This window comes from Lepus europaeus, chromosome 6 (assembly GCF_033115175.1).
Source record: "Lepus europaeus isolate LE1 chromosome 6, mLepTim1.pri, whole genome shotgun sequence".
In the NCBI taxonomy this organism is placed as follows: Eukaryota; Metazoa; Chordata; class Mammalia; order Lagomorpha; family Leporidae; genus Lepus; species Lepus europaeus.
Window position 1 is genome coordinate 55596384 of NC_084832.1, and position 23624 is coordinate 55620007.

At 47.7% G+C, this 23624-nt stretch overlaps 1 protein-coding gene across 3 annotated transcripts in view; it reads left to right on the forward strand.

Moving 5' to 3' along the window:
* Nucleotides 1–8358: 8358 nt before the first annotated feature.
* The window catches only part of DGKH (diacylglycerol kinase eta), a 202672-nt gene continuing 187406 nt past the window's right edge, over nucleotides 8359–23624 (forward strand). For 2 of the 3 annotated variants that reach the window (XM_062194119.1, XM_062194122.1), the window contains exon 1: nucleotides 8371–8550. In XM_062194119.1, the coding sequence (XP_062050103.1) occupies nucleotides 8371–8550 (180 nt within the window). Of the gene's footprint in view, nucleotides 8551–23624 lie in introns of all 3 variants that reach the window. The other variant, XM_062194120.1, reaches the window with a different exon arrangement.

A 23624-nucleotide genomic window follows, 5' to 3' on the forward strand; every position in this document is an offset into this window, starting at 1 on the left:
CCGGACAGGGGATTGACAGGTGCGGTACCAGCTCACGGCAGGACGTTTTAGTCTAGCGAGAGGAGAGCCTGGGCAGGCCACTCACTGGGCCCACGCCGCCTTGGAAAGACGCCAAGGGCAGATTAGGGTGGGGGGAGGGGGCACCCCAACCTCTAAGAGGTGGGCAGGGGAGAAATGACCGGACACCCTGGAGACCCACGGAAGCCGTGACAAATGCTGCAGCCAGGTGGAGGAAGAAGGTGAGGCTTACCAGGTAACTTCCACAGCCACCAGGCGGGCTCAGAAGTCCCTCTGCGGGGCTCTGAAGTGTGAGGTGGGCGGGGGGAGGGCAGCCTGGGTCAGGCCAGGTTTCCCGATTTTCTGTGTGCGTTTTTAAACTGTGCGTAGGCCCCGGGTGTGACTATGAGCCGTGAGACGCTGCCCGCAGAGGGGACCGCCTGAGTTCAGTCAGCCTCCCGCGGGCTGGACCCAGACCCCAGCCGGCTCCGACGCCACGAAGATGGCCCGAAAGGCCGCTGGGAGCGTGATTTTCCAAAGGGCCGGCCAGGCGAGTGGGCACTTGCCCCGCGGTGGCTCCCGAGCCGCGTCCTTCCCACGACACCGTCCATCCCGACACAGGAGTTAAAGCAGCAGTCGGCCGAGCGGCGCCACTCGCGCAGACCGAAACCCAGAGGCAGATCTTCCTCCACGTCTGAGCGCCAGCCCAGCCCGGAGCAGCGCCTTCCCGCGCGGCTCTGGGCGCGCCAGCACCTCCCTGGCTCTGCCGCGAAGCGGGTTCCTGTCCCGTGTGGTGTCGTTCGAGCCCGGGCGCCTGGCGGACGGGGCGCGCCGGCAGCGCGGGCAACCAGCGTGTGCGCCAAGGCGGCGAGACGCGGAGAGGGGCGCAGGGGGCCGTCTCCCGGGACTCGCGGCCACCTCGCCGGCGCGGAGGCCGTGGCTCGCCAGCCGCCCGCCCGGGTACCGGCGACCACCCCGCGGCCGCTTTCGGTTGCGCGCCTTATAAGGCCTGACAGGGGGGTCACGTGCGTCCCGGGCCGCCCGCCGGGAGGAGGGGGCGGCGGGAGGAGGGGCGGGAAGCGGGGAGGAAAAGGGGAGGGAGTCGGGGGCGGGGGAAGGAGCGAGGGGCGGATTCTGTGGCCGTGGGAGGCGGCGGCGGGGAGCGGACCTTTCGTAGCCGCGCAAGGGGAGCGGGACCGCGGAGGAGAAGGAGGTGGCGGAGGCGGCGGAGGAAGAGGAGGAAGGGACCGGCGCAGGGGCGGGAGAGCCCGGCGCGGCGGAAGCGGGAGACGGCGGGAGGGCCGGCGGCTGGCCCCGGGCGGGAGCCAGGGCGGCGGCGGCGGCGGCGGTGGCCAAGAGGGACCGCGGCGAGGGAAGCGCATCCAGCGGCGGCGGCGGCCCGGGTCCGTGCGTCCCGGCGGGCGCGGGCCGGCGCGATGGAGCAGCAGCACGTGCGCCCCGCGCCCGGCACCCGCAGCCCAGCCTGGGAGGAACCGGTGGGTACCGCGCCCGCGCCCACCCCCTCCCGTTGCTCCTCTGCTCCCCCCCCCGCCCCCGCCCGGGCCGGGTTCCGTTCAGGAAATGGCCCGGGATGAGGTCCCCAGCTGCTTCCCAGCCGGGGCAGCGCTTCCTTCGCCGCCGGGGCTCCTCCTCGCGCGCCACCCGGAGCGCCTTTGTCCGGCTGGCCGGGGCTCTCCCCGAGGGGCCGCTGGCGGAGCGCCGGCGACAGCCCCCGGAGGACCGTTTCCGTGCCCCCTCGACTTTTCAACTTTGCGCTTGATTTGGGAGCGTGCGGTGTAGGCGAGGGTGGGGTGGAGGGGGTAGCGGCGACACTCGGGCTGCGCGGTCGGCGTGCGGGGCTCGGCAGACCATGGCCCTGGGTCACCTGGACGCAGGTGCCCAAGGACCGCGGCTCGGGGCGCTGAGCGTGGCGCGGAGCCGGGAACCACGCCTCCGACCCCTGGGGGCCGCTAAAAGCTCGGGCTTCTGGCCGGGTCGAGGGGCTTTGCCCCGGGTGCAGCTAGCGGGACGCTAACTTCGCTTTTCGCCCGAGATTTCGCAGCACACGCAGCGCGGAGGTTGTGTAACTGCCGGGGCCGAGGGTAGCGTGTGTGTGTGTGTGTGTGTCTGTGTCTCAGCGCGCCGATAAGGACGACACCGGGGCGGGGCAGGGGGCTTTGGATTTGTTCCCTCCAACTCCACCAACTTCTTCCTTCCGACTCCAGCAGGCAGAGCCGCCTCACATCCTTCCCGGGATCCCACCCCGGAACGCCCTGGCCACTCGGACCTCTGCAATCGCGTGTGGGCTGGCTGCCTTTTCCCTGGCCGTCCGCACCCTGCCTCGATTTTTGTTACTCTTCGTTGCTTGTCATCCTGAACTAGCATGAAAAGCCCCGTCCGAAATTACTGGCCTCACCCGTGCCCGGGTCAGCGTGTTCAGATGCTGTTTTCCCAGGGGCTCCGTGAGCCTGCTCAGGCCGGCCCTCTTCCCCTTGGGAGCATCTAGGTCAGGTGCCCCGGTTGATTCTCTTTTTCTTGGCTAATGCGTGCAATCGCAGCTCTTTTGCCCGCGGTGCGTTTCTCTGCTGCCTGTTCCCGACCTTTCAGAAGCGTCCTTCCACTGTGATCCATCTGCATCCGCAGCTGTCTTTGCTTGTGTGCATTTGAACATGTTGTTAGGTTGCCCATCTGCTCCTGATCCTTCCATTGTGGTTATCGCTGGGGATTAACTTATTCGGAACATTAAAAATGCAATCCAGTTTTGAAGAGTAAGTCAAAGGCGGCTGAGAACTAAATCCAGTGACCTGTCTTAAAGTGTGCGTTGTACGGCCCCTGCTGAACTTGGATGCTCTGAACCAACACCAATCACGGTGGGAAATACCCATGTATTTTCCTTTAGGTTGCTGATGCCAAAAACTACTTTGTGCCTAGAAAATTCGAGAAAAAATTTTTTCCCCTGTACCTCTCAAAAGTGACAAAAATGAAAATGCGGAATGATTTTGCGCAGAAAATATTCAGTACCAGTCTCACCACGGGAGCTTTTAAAGACTAGAAGCCTTAACTGAAAGGTGTGAGTGAACTGTGATATTTCATCTAGACTGTGGAGCTTTAAAAAAAAAAAATTAGGTTTATTTTCTTTAAACACTAAAGACCTTTCTGTTTACTCAGCAGATATTTTTATCCTGCACCTGTCACATTCTGGGACTGTTGGACCACAGTTAGCAACACACACAAATCCTGTCCTCAGAAAGCTTGCATTTTTAACTTAACAGACTGTCTTTGTTGGACATGTGTTAATGGTTTACATTCAGAGAGCTCAGGTATGTGACATAAAAATGCTCCCTCTGACAAGCGTTTTTATTCAGAACCTGATCATCATACATGTATGACCACATTTAAGACCTATTTAAGAATTAGGAAAGGACATTCTCATGTAAGTTGTTAAAAAAAAAAAAGTTCTTTAGATTACTGAAAAGTGACATATACTAGTAAAAAGGAGAGCTACTTTTTCCAAGGGGGAAAAAGTGTTTAGATGTTAAATATTTCAGGTATTTCCGGGCAAAGATAGTGGAGGGAAGAGCATCAGCTTAACTTGAAGAAGTTTTGTGAAAACACAAAATCCATCAAACCAGCGGTTCTTAACTTTTCTCTGGGAGACAGATCCTTTTAAGAAGCTGATCAAAGCTGTGGACTGTCTCTACTTCAAAAATGTATCCATGTGATGTGGAGTCAGGTGCCACAGCGTAAGTTCTGAGACACACATGTTGTTAGGTGCTCTTTGTCAATGTGTGAACATCCTACAGCCTACTTAGACTAAGGTGGCTATGATGTCACTAGCCCATGTAAACCATCATGGTACATGTGGTCTGTCGTTGATGGAAATATCATGTAGTGTGTGCTTGTACGTATTAATATATACTGTGTGTTGTGTGTATGCATTTTACTATCATTTCAAGAGAATCAGATTTCCTGAAGACCAATCTCTGGACCCCCCAACGACCTCAGATTAAGAACACCTACTGTCATCTGGTCTCCATTGCAAAGTTGGCTTTTTGAAGTTAAATATAGGCAACATAATACTTCACTACAAAATATGCCCATTTATGTTTATGAAAAGGAGTATTCCGTTTTGAATAAACAGTGTTAACATTACAGATCCTGTTGCATTGTCCTTTATGGCATAGAATAGCTTATGTGTAAGGATTCGCTCTCATTTTTTGGTGGATCTTACACCCGATGACATGATTCTGCATGGAACTGTTGAGACAGGAGAGCAAACACAACCCCGGGAATTGATGCGAATAGGGGAGAGAGTATTTTGTCTGAAATGCATCTATGTCTGCAGCTGAGAGGCAGTCATGGGACTTCATGACATTCTTTGTGTTTGGAGATGACACAAAGCTATTAAGTGGGAGCATCTGAATAAATTATTAGTTTTATGGTTACTGTCACTAGGGCACTGGGCCTAAAAAGATGATAAATGTTAGCGTTTAAGTTTCAGTGTAGTCTCTTTAATTCTAGCTTTGGAATGTAATCACAGCTCCATGGAAATACAAGCATTACCTAAATTTCTAATTAATTTAAAAATATTTTGGTGCAGGGCATGGGTGTATAGGAAGATCTTTCCATCGAGTGACCCTTACTCATAGATAATACTTTGGATGAGGGGGTGTGTGAACAGTTAAAAGAGTTCTAGCAAAAACTTGGAAAATGTATTTACTCAGTGCTTTTTAGTGAAGGCATGCTAGAGTTCAATTCAATTTTCTTTTATTTCCAAATGATCTTACACTTACTGAGTCTCTAACAAACTATCTAGGAGTAAGGGAAAATTAGGAAGGAAAGATCAAAGGAGAAAGGGCCAGGATATAAAGGATATAAATGCGAGGTTATATGTTTATGCATTACGTCTAGATGATGAAAGATTTTTGTCCAGAGTGCAAGGATGGCTGTACGTATGTGTAGGTGATACCATGATTAGCCTCAAAATCTTTGTCGTTTTGGTAACAGTGGAGGAAGTGTTAATAGGACAAAGTTTTGAATGTTAAGGTCTGACTATGTAACAAACAGTGTATTATGGAAACAGTACTAACGTTTTCATGAAAGCAGCCTCCTAAGGCCTCCTACTTGTTCTGCGGGCAGTGCTCTTTGATTGCATGGTTCCTCCTTGATGAGGAATGTGAGTCAATGTGACTGTTTCTAAAGTGCCTACTTGAGTTCTCTGGGATAGAAAATGTAGCATTTCTATGTGTGTGGCATAATATATAATGAAAAGCCGGAGAACCTGTGCGATTTAAAGGTTGGCAAATGGATATTAAAGCTGTTTTGAGTAGTGATCGGTAAAAAATATATATAATTCAAAATATACCCCTCCCCTGCGGTAGATAATACTAATACTCAGAGTTGAGGTCAGCATAAAATTTGGTCGTGACATGCAACTTTAGTACAGTGTTTCTCTCTCTCTCTCTCTCTCCTCCCCACCCCCATGTGTGTGTGTCTGTGTAATGGGGCAGTAGAAAACCTAATTTGGGGGTAGCAGCACTATTTCCCTTTCCTTCTGAATGCAGTGTCTACACGGCTTATGTCAAAGTTTTTTATAGTGTGTCTCTGATATGTTCCAAGCAGGTGTTAAAGTGTCAATAACTAAAGAAATATGTAAGATGCATCTTAGAAATTATTTGAAAATCTGAAAATGCCAAGCATGGAAAAAGATCAAAGAACTCTTATCAAATAAGGTCATACACCACGTATTCGAAATTGGTTTCAATTGCCACTTTCAACCACATTAAAATAGTTGAAAGTATTGAGATCTTGACATGGTTACCCTGTTTTTAAGGGAAGTGAAGTGCATTGAAAGTATACAGTGTGTATATGGGACATTCATTCTAGAAACTGATAATTTACAGGTAAGACGTGAGGAAGCTAGTGGGTCAGGCACCCTTTATTAGGAATTCTTTCAGTCTCTCCTTTGAAGAAAAGAGGATTTTCATGAGTGGCCTTTTGTGGGAAGGGAGGTGACATCCAGTGACTTCATTGCGAGTTTGGTTTGTGCTGGGAAGTTGTAGAACGGCAATCATTTGTTCAGCCAGAACTGGCTATGACTGCTTCCCTGAAGTTACAACCAAGTGTTAGCCAGTGTTCCGGGAGTCAGGAAGAACAGAACTGGCTGGAGGTTTAACCTCCATAGGTACCAGAATACTTCTACTGGGAGGTGTTAGTTGCCTTGCATTTGGACGTGCAGCTGGTCTAAAGTATCTTTAAGCAGTCAGGGTTTGAACCAAGGAGTGGGAAATTTGGTTCTGTACACAGTAGGCCCCGGGCGCGGGTGGATTCTGGATAGTGTCACTGTGTGAATGGAAAGTGCGGGATCACCGACACACTGACTAACGCTGCAGGGTGTGGGAACGCAAATACAGCGGCACAATAGGAATCAAGGTTTTGACACAGGCTCTGGTTTGTGGTTTTGGGCCTCAGTTTCTTTACATTAAAAGAGAGGCTTAAACTAAGCCTGTTCTTTCAGAAAAACTCCATTTAACACATGTCCTTGTCTACACAGTCAAATCATTGGATTTGTTGGTGGCCAAATAGCTAGGTGGGGATGAAGGCCACTAAGTTTTAGTAATTTTTCTCTTCCATGAATTCCCAATAGTATCTCTCTGCAGATACAGAATTGCATATTTATAAAAGCCGTAAGGGCTCTTAAGGTTCATGTCGCTCAACTCCTTCCTTTCCTGGGGAGGACAGCTGAAGCTGGAGGAGTCGCCTCTAGGTTCATAGTACACGGTGGGCATCTCCTGTCTCTGCAGATGTAAACAGCACCTTTTACAACTTTCTGAATTTAATCCACAACTTGATGCACACTATTGGGATTGCATTCTGTGTCATAAAACCTCTGAAAATGCCAGCCGTAACACAGAAATCCAGTTATGGTTCTCTAAGATTGCACTTCAACATAGAATGTCAGCTTGGAGAAACCTTAAAGGTCATTTCAGTTGACTTTAAGGTCAACTGAAAAAAGACGTAAAGGAACGGGGCGGCGGGGTGGCTGACCGGGGCATAGATGCATAGATGTGCTGAAGCAGTGGAATGTTTTATGCAGGCGGAGACCCCACAGTCTGGGAGGCACTTTTGGGCTCTGTTTAAAAACACAGCTAACACCAGCTGGGAGCTCTCTTGAGATGACACAAAGACTCCGTCATGTTAGCATCTTCTCCCCCCAGTCCTCCCACACCTTGCAAGGGTTCGTTGAGCTTGCACAGCCCACAGCGAGGCCGCTCTCCCCAGGGCCCGCTGAACCGGCTCGCTTGGCGCGAGGCGGAGAGCAGGGGCTGCAGCCGGCCGACGCCGTTTCCTCCTCTGCGGGCCGGGGTAGGGAGTGGCTCTCCCGGGACTGGGAGTGCTGCTGGTGCCCCGGCGCTGGTGTTCGCAGGTCTCCAGCGCCGGGCTTCCCTGCAGGCGGTGTCGGTAGGCGCTGCAGCTTAGACACTGCCTTTGCACGCCGTCGTCTCGGGCGCCGTGCGCTCTTCTTTCTGCGCTGCCTCCACGCCCTTCCCAGATTCCTCTTAGCCAAAGGGGATCGCTCTTTCTGGACGAAAAGTTCTCAGGGCCGAGCCGAGCCTCCCGGAAAAGCGCTCCTCTCTTCCGTGTGCGCCGGGTGGGGGTCGGCCCCAGATCAGACAACGCGGTCGCACGCGCGGAAAGGACTCGAGCCCCCTCCCGCGCGCGCGCGCCGGAGGGCAAGGTACGGTCCCCGGAGTGGGGCTGGGGTCGTGGGGCAAACAGAGCGGCGCGCGTCCAGCTCGGAGGCCGAGGGGACTTCTATTCGGCTGGAACCCTGCGGCGAGGCCCAAGTGTCTAGGGGGAGATTCGGGTCCAGGGGGTGGCGGGCTGCACCCAAGGGAGTCGGGGTGGGGGAAGCCGCAGGTTCCCTTCCTTCCTTCCCTTCTGGCCCCCGCTGCCCAGACGCGTGGGAGGACCAGTGGCAGCGGGACCAGCTGTTCCTGCCGTCTCCTCGGAATCCCGGACCCTGGAGACTGGGAGGGACATGGCCCAGACCCCTGTCCACGCCACCCTCTCCCACCGTGCTGGCAGGACTCCGAGTCACGGACCCCAGGACACCCGAGGCTGGCTGCGCAGGGAGTCCAGGTGGCCTCCTGGGTCCACTATGGGAACCGGGCGGAGGAGCCCGGCTGGCCCCTGCCAGTGGGGGCGTCTGGTTCCCGGCGACCCCTCCCCCGCGGGGGCACCCAGGGGCGCAGAAGATGGCGGCGACTGGGCGCGGGGTTCAGGGCCCCGCTTGGGCCGAGCGAGTCCACCAGCTGACCGCTGCCGCCGCCCTCGCCGGGCGGTGCTGTGTCCCCGCAGGAGTTGCAGAGGATGGCCGGGGCCGGTGGCCAGCACCACCCTCCGGGCGCCGCTGGAGGAGCAGCCGCCGCGGTCACCCCGGCCGCTGCGTCGGCGGCGCCGGGTGAGGACTCGTCCGACAGCGAAGCGGAGCAGGAAGGACCTCAGAAACTGATTCGCAAAGTGTCCACTTCGGGGCAGCTCCGCACCAAGGTGAGGCGGGGCAGGCGGGCGGGGAGGCGGAGAGAGGGCGCCGGGCGTGGGGTGCGCCGGGGGCGACCCGGCGAGCGTGGGGAGTGGGGCGGAGCCGGGGCGGGCCCCGGGCGGGGCCAGGGCGCTGGGTCGCTGCGCGGAGGGCATCCCCCGGGCGGCCAGGGTGGGCTCCGGGGGGCTGGGCTTGCAGAGGCGGAGCGTGGGAAAAAGCGGGGGCGCGTCGCGAGGTCCCACTCAGGGAGCTGGAGTTCTGTTTTCTTCGCTCGCGGCCGTGCAGGGTTGGGTAGGGTGCGCGCCAGCAGGCCGAGCAGCCGAAGCCTCGGGGGCCGCCGCTGCCTGCCCTTCCCCGGCCGGCTGGCCCCTCGGAGGCTGAGTGGGTGGTGACACCGCCGGCCTGGCCCGAGCCTCTGCCTCCTGCGGCGGGCGGTGCTCGGGGCTTGCCGCGGAAGCGCGTCCTGCTCGGCGCAAGTTCCCGCGAAGTGTGGAGCGCAGATTTTGCTCCTACTCCCACGATTTTTTTTTTTAATAACGAAAAGTGGCCTCTTTATATTAGGCAGCAATGAGGATGTGGTGTTGCTCTGGTTTGTGAAGCTAGTGCTGTCAGCCTGCTTGGTCTCCAGGTTGAGTTTTAATTTGATGATGGCCGTGTATGGAACAAATGCTTATGAATGTTAAATGCTTTTTTTTTTTTAAAAAAAAAACATTCTATTTTGCATCATGGTTAAAAAGGCTTCTGTTATTAGTGGGAGACTTTTAAGGAGGACTTTGAAAGGGAACCAATAAAGTCATTGGGTTTGGGACCTCTTTTACAAATCAATGTAGAATTCATTCTACATTTGTTTTAGGAGACTGTTTCCTGTGGTTCATGGACTCCTACGGAGATGGCATTTTTATTATATGCTGTGGGATGGGTGTTTGCGGTAGCCTCCTTCCTTACTTTCTCAGATGATTGTGTGCGGTACACACAGGTGACTGTTAACCAGGTACACCTACCAAGGAGTCAGTCTGTTGTATTTAAGGGAACATCTTGTAACTTCTTTTAATAGTCACATTTTTAGCATTTGTAATGAAGTAAGAATCTGTCGATCAGGCCTAAGCAAGATGAGGACTTCCTAATAGCATTTTTATCACTTGAAATCTTAGTTTAAAAAATTTATTTATTTTTAGTATATATTTACTTGAAAGGCAGAGAGACATGCAGGCACAGATCTTCCATCTGCTGGTGCACTCCCCAAATTTCTGCAACAGCCGTGCCTGGGCCATGTGCCCAAAACGCAGTCTGGATTTCCCATATGGGTGGCAGGGACCCAAGTATTTGATCCATGGACAGCTGCCTTTCAGGGTGCACATTAGCAGGAAGCTGAATTGGAAACAAAAGGGCCAGGACCCACACCACCTGCTACAATACGGGATGCTAGCTTGCTGAAGCACCATCTTAACTGCTGTGCTGTGTTCCACCCCTGGAAATCTTATGGTTTTTTAAAGGTTCATGAGACAGTGTTAATAACTGTTAAATTGGCAGGTTTTTATAAAATGGTATATGTTACATATCTGAAATTGTCACAGTTCTATGCATGGGGCATATTTCTGTGCCCAGCACTAAAGATGCCTGCTTCTCACATCACATTGCTGGGATTCAACACCCAGCCTTGGCTCCTGAATTCAGCTTCCTGCTACTGTAGATCCTAGAAGGCAGCAAGTGATGGCTTAAGTTGTTGGAGTGTTGCCACCCACATGGAAGACCTGAGTTGATTTCCCAGCTCCTGGCTTTGGCCTGGTCTAATCCAGGCCCTCTCAGGCATCTGGGGAATGAACCAGCAATTGGGAGCCTTTTTATCATCTCCTTCTGACTCTCTCAAATTAAAAAACAAACAAAAAAACACACCTGGAGCCTGCCCTGTGGCATAGTGAGTAAAGCCACTGCCTGCTGCGCCAGCATTCCTGGCTGTTCCACTTCCAATCTAGCTCTGCTATGGCCTGGGAAAGCAGTAGAAGATGGCCCAAGTGTTTGTGCTCCTGCACTCGTGTGGCGGACCTGGAAGAAGCTCTTGGCTTCTGGTTTCAAGATGGGCCCTCTCTGGCTGTTGTGGCCATTTGGGGAGTGAACCAGCAGATGGAAGACTTTTGTCTCTGTCTCTCCCTCTCTCTGTCTGTAACTCTGCCTCTCAAATAAATAAATCTTTTTTTTTTTTTTTAAATTCGTTCATAATTATATCAACATTAACCAATTGATTTATACTGCTCTGAATTGAAGTGAGTGAAGTCAACAGATTTTTTGGTAGTACCACTAAAATTTGTAGGCTTCACGAACTAAGTAAAGCTGGAGATTATACTCTTTAATTTTGATGTTGCCTGTGGTTTGGGCAAACCTTGTTTTTGGAGAAATTAATTTTTTAAATTAAAATTTTAAAATTTCATTTACTTTGGCCGGCGCCACGGCTCACTTGGCTAATCCTCAACCTGCGGCACCAGCACTCCAGGTTCTAGTCTCGGTTGGGGCGCTGGTTCTGTCCTGGTTGCTCCTCTTCCAGTCCAGCTCTCTGCTGTGGCCTGGGAAGGCAGTGGAGGATGGGCCAAGTGCTTGGGCCCTGCACCTGCATGGGAGACCAGGAGGAAGCACCTGGCTCCTGGCTTCGGATCGGCACAGCACCAGCCGTGGCAGCCATTTGGGGGGTGAACCAATGGAAGGAAGACCTTTCTCTCTGTCTCTCTCTCTCACTGTCTAACTCTGCCTGTCAAAAAGAATTCATTTAATTTAAAATTTAATTTAAAAACTAAATTTAAAAACAATTTTTATTTTTTTCTGTTTGCTATGATTAGAATTATTGATCATTAAATACATTGCTTAGATTTCAGAAGATATATTGAATATCAGGAATTCTGCATTTTATACTTGTTTCTGTGTGAAGGTGCATATAAGTTAGTGTATTAGTTGGTACAACGACAAATACCCAAGAGGGACCTTTTGGGAAGGAAGGTTTGTTCTGGCCCAGTTTTGGTGGTTCGCAGTCCAGGGTCAGGTGGCTCCCTGGGTCTGGTGTCTGATGAGGTGGTGGATGGGGCAGGCATGGGGGGAGGATCGTATGGCAAACCAGGAAGTGGACAAAGAGGCTAGGCCAGTCTCAGCATTTGTAACTGTACCCTCAGGAGAGCTGCCCTCTGAGGGCCAGCTCCTAATTACCTAAAGACCTCCCCCCAGGCCTACTTTCCAGACATCATAACTAGGTCAAGTCTAACACAAGACTGGGGATGAAGCCGCCAGGGCCTGGACCCTTGGGAGACACCCAAACTATTGTCCAAACAGTTAACATTCTCATATATAAACACCTGAGGTCAGGGCCAAAGGTTGTTGAGACCAGGGAGCCTCAACCTCACTGCCCTCACCCCCCATTCTAAATGGTTCAGTTACACCTTAAACTTCATCAGTGACATCTGGTCAGGTACCCTGATTCTAACTAAGGGAAGAGGCAGTGGAGGGATTTACCGAGTGAGAACTGCTACGTTTAACTGCTAAATGCATTGCCTCCTGGTCTCCAATTACGATCCAGATAACAGTTCAGGCCAGGATACTCATTTGATTCCCCTCCTTAGTGTGTTAGTTGGGAAAGCTTGGGGGAGAGGTAAGCCCTAGGACTAGCTCAAAGCTCAGTCATTGTTAAGAAAGCATTAGCAGTTCTTGCTCAAGCATGTTGAGTCTCCCAAGGATCACTAGGTTGGACAGGTTGTCATTACTAGTGAGGTCTTCCAACCTGATGGAGTAGCAGCCTAGGACAGTATGTGTTGCAGCCACATACCTCTACACACATAGCCACAGGCTACCCTGGAGTATGCATGTATGCGTGTGCGTGTAGATATGCACACAGACTCCAGCACAGTGAGCTGCACGTGGAGGAAAAAAAAAGTTTCTGAAATGAATGACTGTGTACGTATATACATACTTACATTTAATGCTTGACATATATGAATATTGTTCTGAAAACATAGGTAGTGCTAATCTTAGTTTCCTTTAAGATTCTTGGGATTACGATGTTGTTTGATAGCCAGTTTAGTTTGAGAGTGAAAAAAGGCCACTGGCTTTTAATTTGACATGTTCTTTGTTGGGAGCACTGGTTAATGTTTTAAATAATTACAATGTAAAATGCAAAGGACGTTAAGTTAACTGTGGCCTTTGAAAAGTACCCAGATGTTTCTTGATTAAAAAAAGCAGCACATGTGTATACTAAGACATTCAAACAGTAGATGCTGGGAGGGTATCCAATGAAGAGTCTCCTCCTCTCCCCCTACTCACAGCCTACACTTCTGTCTCCCTGTCAGACAGTCTCTGTTGATGTTTTCTTGGTGTGCCTCCAGACAGGTTTTGTGCACATACAAGCTGATGCGGGTTTTGCATTCAGACATGCTGTTGTGAAACTTTTCACAGGTGTTGACTGAGAGTGAGACATTTTGAAACACCACTAACACAGACTCAAACTGTTGGGTTTTGAACATGAACATGAAGGAAGCTTTGTGAGTTTTTGCTGGACAGTGAATACTGGAACCTTTCATTTTGCAGGAATGCTAGGAAGAGTCTTGCTCAGGCTTGCAGGCTAGGTTTGTTCAATTGTCGTAAACCGAATGGTGTTAAACAAATAGCAGTCATTTGACTTTTCCACCATTGCGTCATCTCGGCTAAGATCTTGAAGCTTCATGTGTTAAAAATAGTCCTGATTAGGTTTCTTATGTTCTCATTTTTTTCTCATTTATATGTCTAATTATAGTTAATTTTGCATGGTCATAACTGAGTCTCTAAAACCTGCCTAAACCCCGGGAAGGATATTGAGACCTTTGCAACAGCATTATGTCTGGATCAAGACATCTCTGGAGCCCAATAAGAAAAGAGTAACGATCACATCCTTCCATTATTGTCTCGGTTCTAATTTAACCTGAGGGATGTATGAGAACAAATAAACTCCTCTACCTTTATGGTAAGGCAATATAAAAATATTGATTTATGGTTTTTTACTGCTTTATGAGATGCAATTTGTGCAATTAAAACCTTACCGTTCACCACAAACTAGGTAGAGTAGGCTAGGGAAGCCTTTCTCGGTGTTTTTTAACCCATAGGCAGGCAGTAGTGTACTGGGTGCTGATGGTTCACATCCTGCGTTTCAGACAGAACAAATCAGAAACTGTTACCTAAACCTTTTTAGTTGCCCTCCTAGGTGGATACACGGGAAGTGGGTACCGACCCACCTAGGACAAAGGATAGACACAGAGCTACAAGAGGAGGAAAGTGACACTGGCAGGCTTATTGTTCAGAAGCTCAGCAAGCGTCGAGGCAAGGGGAATGCTTACATTGTAATAGGTGATGAGCAGGAGGCCATCTCAAATACTAATACTGATCAGCAGTTATCTAGGCCAGGAGTTGGCTAATTATTTTCTGTAAAGGGCCAGCCAGATAGTAAATATTTTCAGTCTCGTGGGCCATAACGTCACTGTCAAAATGATTCAGCCCTGAGAATGGTGGTGAGAGGAAGGGTGGCCGCGAGCGCTGTGGTCTTGGTCAAAGGGCACGAAGTCTCCGTCCGGGTGGATCCATTCTGGAACGTATTCTGGAGAACAGATGAATTCTATCGTGACGCTTGGAGACTGTAGTAATGTATTAAATATTTGGAAATTGTGGAGAATGTCCATCTTGAATGCTCCCACCACACACAAAAAAAGCATTTGAGGCGCTAAGTTTGTTGGTTCGCTTGGTTTAGTCATTAGTTTTGAATTTGTTGATTAATTCTATGTTAACAAGAAGAAGAGAAAAAGTTACTCCATTCCGCCTTTGTGGTGGAAAGCAGCCACGGGTGGTATTTAAGTGAATTATCAGCGTGGCTGTGTTCCAGTGAAACTATTTTAAGGACACTGAGATTTGAATTTCACATACTTTTCATATGCTAAGGAATATTATGATTCTTTTAAACAATAATTTAAGCCTATAAAAGCCTTCCTAGCCTACTGATTATATGAACTCACGCAGCCAGACGGCAGGACGTAGGCCCTGGGCACCATCTGTGGCCTGTGGTTGGTTGACCTCTGCGCCGGCAGGCGGATGTTGGTACGGGCAGGTTGGCAAAGCACCCCAAAGCTGAGGGGCTGCTAAATAGGATCAGCATTTAAGGGACCAAATAAAGCTAGATTTCAATCCATTAAAACAAGATCTCATCTTTGTAGAACATTTTATTTTTAGCTTGGTTTGCGTCTTAGCTTCCATTTTAACGTGAACTAAATATAGACTGGAAACTCTGAGTCTTAGTACAGTAATATATGGTATAACAGCTTTCTTTCCATTCTGATTACAAGTTAAACATGCTATCCCGTTATTAAAGATAAGAGGCGTAATAAATAATTTACTAGGCCTTTGCCCATAACTTAAGATGCATTATTTTAAAGGGGCTAAGTTTAGAAAGCTTGCGCTGGGGTTTGCCGCTGTGGCCGGGAGGGGGGTGGCGGGCAAGGTCACATGGAAGCACTGTTGACAATGACCTGGGGCTCCTTTCGGTTTCAGCATTTCACGTAGATTGGATTCCTTAGGCATTGCTGACTCAGGAAATGTGTTTGTAAGCAAAGGCTTTAATTAGAGTTTGTTTTCTATCTAAGAATAGACGTTTGAAAAAGACCATAACATGGTAGTACAGTGCAGTTTCCCGGGGCCAATGTGTGTGGTTTTGTTGGGTATTGAGTGTTTTACTCTTTGCCTAGTTACTGGAAATACGTTTGTATTTTTGAGTTGGTTAACAGGCTTAATATGGTCAGTAATTACTATTGATGATAGATTTAATTTAGGTTCATTGTTTCTGTTTTATGTGGTTGTTTATTTTTTTTTTCAAAAAGGACATATAGGGGGCTGGCGCTGTGGCTCACTTAGTTAATCCTCCGCCGGCGGCGCCGGCATCCCATATGGACGCCAGGTTCTAGTTCCAGTTGCTCCTCTTCCAGTTCAGCTCTCTGCTGTGGCCCAGGAAGGCAGTGGAGGATGGCCCAAGTGCTTGGGCCCCTGCACCTGCATGGGAGACCGGGAAGAAGCACCTGGCTCCTGGCTTCGGATTGGCACAGCGCCGGCCATGGTGGCCATTTGGGGAGTGAACCAACTGAAGGAAGACCTCTCTCGCTCTCTCTCACTGTCTATAACTCTACCTGTCAAATAAAAATAAGAAAAAGAGCATATACAATATTTTAAAAAAAGATTTATTTATTTGAAAGTTGGAGTTACACAGAGAGAGAAGGAGAGGCAGAGGCTTGGGGGGGGGGTCTTCCTTCCATTGGTTCACTCCCCAATTGGCTGCAACGGTTGGAGCTGCGCTTATCTGAAGCCGGGAGCCAGGAGCTTCTTCTGGGTCTCCCACATGGGTGCAGGGACCTAAGGATATGGGCCATTTTCTACTGCTTTCCCAGCCCATAGCTGGATTAGAAGCACCGGGACTTGAGCTGGTGCTCATATGGGATACTGGCACTGCAAGCGGTGGCTTTATCCGCTATGCCATAGTGCTGGCCCCCGGTTTTTTTTTTTTTTTAAATGAACATTTAGTAATAATTCCCTCACTTTTGCTTTTTTACTTGTTTTATATCTAAATGATTGACTTCATTGTATGTGGAGCTGAAATCTCTAAACTTTCCTCATTTTAAAACTGTTTTATTTGTATATTTTTATTTTAAAGACAGAGAGAACTAGAGAGACAGGGAGAGGGAGAGAGAGATCTTTCAACAGCTGGTTCACTCTGCAAATGGACTCAATAGCTAGGACTGGGCCAGGCTGAAGCCAGTAGCCAGGAATTTACTCCAGATGTGGATGGCAGGGTCCAAGTACTTGAGCCATCACCTGCTGCCTTCCTGGGGTGAGTATTTGGGGGTACCTGGAGCCAGGTACTTCTCTGTGAGGTGAAGTTGTCTCAAGCAGCATCTTCGCTGCTAGACCAGTCCCGCCCCATCTCTCCACTTTGCACTGTGCCATTTGAGTACCAGGACTTTTTTGAACCATTAGAATATAATCTGATATATTAAATCTTCTAAATAGAAGTGTGGTGCATTTATTTCAGAAGTTTAAAATAACTTTCTGCTTAGCATTCTGTTACTTACAGAGCAGTTTTAGCTCCATGGTCATATTTAATGGCTATGTAAAATCACCTAACATTTTCAAAGACTGAGACAGATGGAAATTGAGTATCTGCTGAGGAAATGGCAGAGCTGGAACTCAAAAGCAGACCTTGTAACTTCTTTGCTGCTACCCCTTGGATCGGTGGGTTGAAGTGGGTGGCTTGGCTTTCAGTAGCTGCATGACTTCTTGGGCAGTGAAACTTGAAGGTGCAGTATAGAAATACAGAGGCACTTCAGAAAGTTCATGGAAAATGGCATTGAGAGAGGAGTTTGTTTTTGTGCCAAAGGTTTTCCATGAGCATCTTCAAAAAGTGCATGGAAGACATCTATCATGAAATGGATTTCTAAAGCTTTTATACCAAAAAACCTCCATATCTGTTATTTTTATTTTTCCATAAGCTTTGTGAGGTACCCTGCTGTGTGTGCAAGCAGACACCCTCCTCCAGGCCTCTGTCCCTTTCTGCTCTTCTCCACTCTTTGTTTAAGAAACTTCCTTAAATCCCACCCCATTCCCTGCCCTTTTTTTGACTTCTCATCTGTGTGCTGGGGTTCCTAGGACCTTTTTGCATTTGAATCCTCCATTTTTAATGACAAGTAGAAAGAGGATACATCTGAAAAGTGAATTTTGGCCTTCAAAATGGCAACTGAAATTTATACCAATTTTAATTAAACTGGGCAAAAAACACTGACTCCTTTAAAAACATACTTAGAAGAGCTAATTTAGAAGGAAATGCTTCTAGGTACCTAATCTTTCAAGCAGGTTTTCAAAGAAAACTGTCAGTTTCACTTCTATAGAGTAAGATGGTATTTTTAAAAGGTCATGATATAGATTTAAAAAGAATTATATGAAGTGATTTTCCATTTGGCCTATTAAGACATATTTCAGCAAGAAATATGAGTGAAATCTATTTTTAACTAGCCAGGGAATGAAAATCGCAGTTTTGTTTTTTTGACCTACTTTTCTCCATCTGACTATTATTTTATTTTGATAAGAAAAGGTACAAGGGTATATACCTGAGCAGGCATACCATGTTGAGTTGGAATATTAGTACAATCTTCTATAGCACTTTGAAATTATGTAATGTAATATTTGGTATATATGAGGATACTGCAAATGATTTATGGAAAATAGAATTAAAAATTGTTTTGGTATAAAAATTTTTAAATTTATGCATTTTCTAAGAGATTTTTGAAGTTCCCTTGTATAGAGAAAAGGGACTTCTTTTTTTTTTGACAGGCAGAGTTAGACAGAGAGAGAGAGACAGAGAGAAAGGTCTTCCTTCCATTGGTTCACCTCCCAAATGGCTGCTCGGAAACCAGGAGCCAGGTGCTTCCTCCTGGTCTCCCATGTGGGTGCAGGACCCAAGCATTTGGGCCATCCTCCACTGCACTCCCAGACCACAGCAAAGAGCTGGACTGAAAGAGGAACAACTGGGACAGAACCGGCACCCCAACTGGGACTAGAACCCTGGGGTGCTGGCACCATAGGCAGAGGATTAGCTTAGTGAGCCCTGGCGCCGGCCAGAAAGGGACTTCTAATGGTTTTTAGAAAATGAAATTAGAGGATGTTTATTGTGGTGCAGAAATTTTTGAAATCCCCGCATATAACAGATCTTTGAAAGTTTCATGGAAAATGCATATTATGAAAAAACTATACATGAATTTTAAAAATTGTTTTTTTAAAGATTTATTTATTTATTTATTTGAGAGGTAGAGTTACAGACAGTGAGAGGGGAGAGACAGAAAGATCTTCCTTTCGTCAGTTTACTCCCCAAATGGGTGCAACGGCCAGAGCTGTGTCAATCCGAAGCCAGGAGCCAGGAGCTTCTTCTGGGTCTCCCACATGGGTGCAGGGGCCCAGGCCCATCTTCTACTGCTTTCCCAGGCCACAGCAGAGAGCTGGACTGGAAGAGGAGCAGCCAGGACTAGAACCAGTGCCCATGTGGGATGCTGGTGCCACAGAGAATTAACCTGCTGCACCATGGTGCGGGCCCCGAATTTTAAAAATTGTTCTCACTGAAATAAGCTTAGCTTTTATTTAAAAAAAAAAAACAGACTTATTTATTTGAAAGAATTGGAGGGATGAGAGGGAGAGAGGGAGAGAGAGAGAGGGAGAGAGAGAAGAAAGAGAGGGAGAGAGGGAGAGAATGGCTGTCTTTCATCTGCTGGTTTATTCCCTAAATTATGGCTGCAATGGCCAGGGCTGGATCAGGCCAAGGCTAGGAGCCAGGAGCTTCATCTGGTTTCCCATGCAGGTGCAGGGGCCCAAGAGCTTGGACCATCTTCCACTGTTTTTCCAGGTGTGTTAGCAGGGAGCTGGGTCAGAAGCGGAACAGCTGAGACTTGAACTGGTGCCTGTATGGGATGCCAGTCTTATAGACCGCGGCTTAATCTATTGCACCACAGTACTGGCCCTCTGGCCTTGTATTTAAAAAAAATTTTTTTTATTTGGTAGACATGTACACACATACACACACAATCACACTGGAAGAGATTGAAAGACAGTTCCCATCTGCTGGTGTACTCCTCAGATGCCTGCAATAGCCAGGGCTCAGCTAGATAGGAGCCAGGAGCCAGGAGCCAGGTTTGCAATCCAGTCTCCCACATGAGTGACAGGAACCCAGTTAACCTGGGCCATCAGTGCTGCCTCCCCGAGTCTTCAGTAGAGGGAAGCTGGAATCAGAAGCCAGAGCTGAGAGTCAAGCCCAGACACTCTGATATGGGATAGGAGTGACTTAACCCTCTCCTAAATTTGTCTTTTCATTTCCTTTTCCATAAACTTTTTGACATACCTTCATCATAACTGCTACAGCAAACACTGCTCAAAACTCATGAGTTTTAACACAATAAAGGTAACAATAGCCTTGTTGTTTTGGGTGCTCTTTGACAGGGGGAAGCTTGTTTCTTGAGTAATGTATACCATGAGTGTTAAATAAAAAATGATTCAGAATGAATGACCATTTGGAGAGATGGGAATGGAAATAATTGGCCAGGTTTTTTTTTTTCTTTTTTGGGGTGTTTTCATGGCCAAATCTACTTTATTTAAAAATGATTCTCCTCACATTTTCCCAATATATCCTGTTCCTCAACTCCTGTTCACTCCTTGGTTCATTGCCATCTGACTTTGGCCCCAACCACTTCCTGGAAACTTTTCTTGCGAAGGTCCCTGGCGTTCTGATATCCAAGTGCAGGAGATGAGAGTGTATTGGGGGTGCTAGCGCAGTAGCCACTGCTGCTGTCAGTGAGGCCGTGCCCTGATCTTGCTTCCTCAGTTCCCTCAGACCCATGGCTGCCTCTGCACCGTGTCGTGTCTCAGGCTTGGATCTTGCCACATCTCTCACCTCCCTCCCAGCTTTTGCACCAAGGTACTCTTCTCCCTCCAGGGCCCCTTTGACTACCCTCTTTCCAGCTCTGCCCTTAGGACTCCTCTAGGCTGCAAAGACCAAGTCTCAGGGATTTCTGGGATCCAGTTTGCACACTAAGAAGGATGAGACATCAGTTTGAAAAGACTCCTTATCAGAGCAACATGAATTCAGTTAAAACTGAAGCAAGAACAAACATCCAATTCATGATGAAGCTTGGGTGAAGAGTGGTGAAATCACTGATGCTTTATGAAAAGTTTATGGGTACAATGCCCCAAAGAAATTAGTGGTTTACAAATGGAGAGCGCATTGTAGGGAGGGTTGAGAGGATGTTGAAGAAGCAGCTCGCAGCAGCAGACCATCTATATTCATTTTCAGGGAAAAGATTAATCCTGTTTGTGTCCTAATTGAAGAGGACTGAAGAGCAAAAGCATTAGGCAACACCAAGGGCATCTCAGTTGGTTCCACTTACAATGTTCTGATTCAGTGGGTCCCAAAATGTTTGGTCATGATCACCTGCAGACAAGAGCAGAGCTTGCAAAGGAAATTTTAAATGAATGGGATCAAGATCGTGAAACATTTCTTAGAAGAATTGTATTGGATGATGAAACAGCTCTACCGGTGTTGTGCTGAAGACCAAGCACCATCAAAGCAGTGACTACCAGGACGTGGAGGTGGTCCAGGTGAAGCAGAAGTGGACCCATCAGGAGCAAAGGTCATGGCAGCTGTGTTCTGGAATACTCCAGGCTTTTTACTTGTTGACTTTGTGGAGGGCCAAATTATGCTATGTGTGAATTATGAGAGTATTTTGAAATGTCATTCAAAGCTCGAGTGGAAAAAATGCCTAGGAAAGCTAGACCAGAGAGTCCTTTTACACCACAATTTTCCACGATTCTCAATGGGAAATCATTAGTATCCACCTTACAGTCCTGGTTTCGTTCCTCTGACTTCTTTTTGTTTTCCAACCATAAAATATCTTTAAAGGGTACCCATTTTTCTTCAGTTATGAATGTAGAGAGACTGTATTGACAGCAGTCCCTTGATTCCCAGGCCAACTTGTTCTAGAAACATCTTCACAGACACACCCAGAAAGGATCCTTTCACCAGTTCCCTCGCTGAACCTAGTCAAGGGGACACCAAAAATTAACTATCTAAGATGCTAAACTAGATTTGTACTCATTTAACCAATACTTAAGGACTACTACTCTAGGTGCTGGGATGGTGAAGTGATGTGAAAAGCCCTGCCCTTACGGAGCTTATATTCCATTGAGGAAGAAGTTCATAAAAACTTCGCCACACAGACCTACAAGTGCGCATAACATAATGAAGGCAAATAAGTAGGGTAGAAGGAGAGATCGTGATGGTGTGGGGCATGTGTGTGTGTATGTGGGAAGTATTCTGGTTATTAAGGACATATTTAAACTGAGATCTCAGTGAAGTGCATGAGCTGTTGCAGACAGCTGAGGTCAGAGCACTCACAGAGTCTGTGCCGTAGAATTTCAGTTGTGTTTTCTGTCATTGCCATCCTCTGTTCCCAAAGCAAGGAGGGCATCCCCGTACTTCCAAATGTCCGCATCTGTTATCGGTCAGCCTACAGTGTCCTCTTTTTCCCACTTGTGTATCTGACTTATCTTTATGTACTATGACTGTCCCACATTGTTGAACATACTTGAAGTGGCTTATATTCTTTTTTTTTTTTTTTAACTTTTATTTAATGAATATAAATTTCCAGTGTACAGCTTATGGATTACAGTGGCTTCCCCCTCCCATAACTTCCCTCCCACCCACAACCCTCCCCTCTCCCACTCCCTCTCCCCTTCCATTCACATCAAGATTCATTTTCAGTTCTCTTTATATACAGAAGATCAATTTAGTATAAAGATTTCAACAGTTTGCACCCACATAGAAACACAAAGTGAAACATACTGTTTGAGTACTAGTTATAGCATTAAATCACAATGTACAGCACATTAAGGACAGAGATCCCACATGAGGAGCAAGTACACAGTGGCTCTTGTTGTTGACCCAACAAATTGACATTCTAGTTTATGGCGCCAGTAACCACCCTAGGCTGTCGTCATGAGTTGCCAAGGCTATGGAAGCCTTCCAAGTTTGCCGACTCTGATCATATTTAGACAAGGTCATAAAAGACAGAGTGAGGATAGTAACCAATGATCCTAAGAGTGGCATTTACCAGGTTTGAACAATTATACAGCATTAAGTGGGGAAGAGGACCATCAGTACACACAGGTTGGGAGTAGAGCCATTGGTGGTAGAGTAGAGGTTATGATTACGAAGGAATGAGGCCCAAGTGTGCTAGACAGGGTCTAGAACAAAGGACAGAGTCATTATTAGAGGAGCTAAGAAAGGTGCTGTCTAAGCTACAATTAAGTTTTCTGATTGAGAGGCAAATAGAACCTGATAGAAGGGGCTTGATAATAATCTGTTGGGCTTTAGGCCTTGTAAGTTAAGAGGCCCAGACCTATCTATCTCTTCACATGGGGTATATCCTAAGGGAGGTGTGAACCTCCTAGGGGAAGGCACTCTGTTGACTTTCATTACTTGGCTGGCCTGGGAGGAGAGCTGGCCAGGTAAAGGCAGGTGGCATCTCTAACAAGAAATTTACAGTTCTGCCTGCAATGTTGCTGACCCTACTTGACCATCCCCTCAGCTGCAGTGGTCACTTTGGAAGTTGGGCTGAGTGAAGGGCTTTTCAGCTTAGAGCCAATAAGATCTGTGGCTCTGACCTGGGCATCCTTTGACTCCAGGGCAGGTCCATTTCCAGTGATCCAACTCTTGGCAGCGCTGCCAGGGCTCTTCACAAGCTGACTTCTGCTGAAGCCCAGGCTTACCACATTGAAAGCCACTTATATTCTACACTGTACTGAGTATAGGTAGAATAATAGATGAGAACTGCGAGACCAAGAGGAAGGTTAGTAGGTTCATGCTAGCCTCTGCTGTTATAAGATGAGTTGTAAATTTTGTCCCAAGCTCCTGGCAGCCAAAGTAACAAGATCAGTTACAAAATTGTATTGTATGTTGCAAACGGCCCTCTAGATTTTAGTGAGGGAAAAAGCTTTGGGGGGCCCTGAAGGGATCTCTTATTGGACATTCATGTAGAGGGGCAGTAAGAGAAACCTCAGATGTTCTTCGTACCCTCATCATAACACAAACTCGGGAGTTGTCTCCTTAGTAAGATCCAGCGTAATCCAGACTTCAACTTTGTGACAGCAGTTCTGTGCAGGATTTTAGTAAGGCACATTTAGATATACCAAAATCCAAGCATGAAAGCCAGCTTATTTTTGAAGATTGAGAAAATGACAGATTCTTGAAATAATCTTCCTGTTAAACCAGGATTCTGTTGAAATAGAGTTGTAGAATTTTAGGTTATCTTGCATTTTTATTTATTTATCCAGATGCAGTTGATAAGAGGGGACTGACTGGTATGTTCTTAGAGAATATGAAATCAAAATTTGGTGTTTCTGAGTGATGTGCATAAAAATGATAAAATGGTTCTACATTCAGGTTTTTGAGAAATATATTTGTAGAGCTTCGCAACTGTATTATAGAATATTGAGCATGTATACTTTT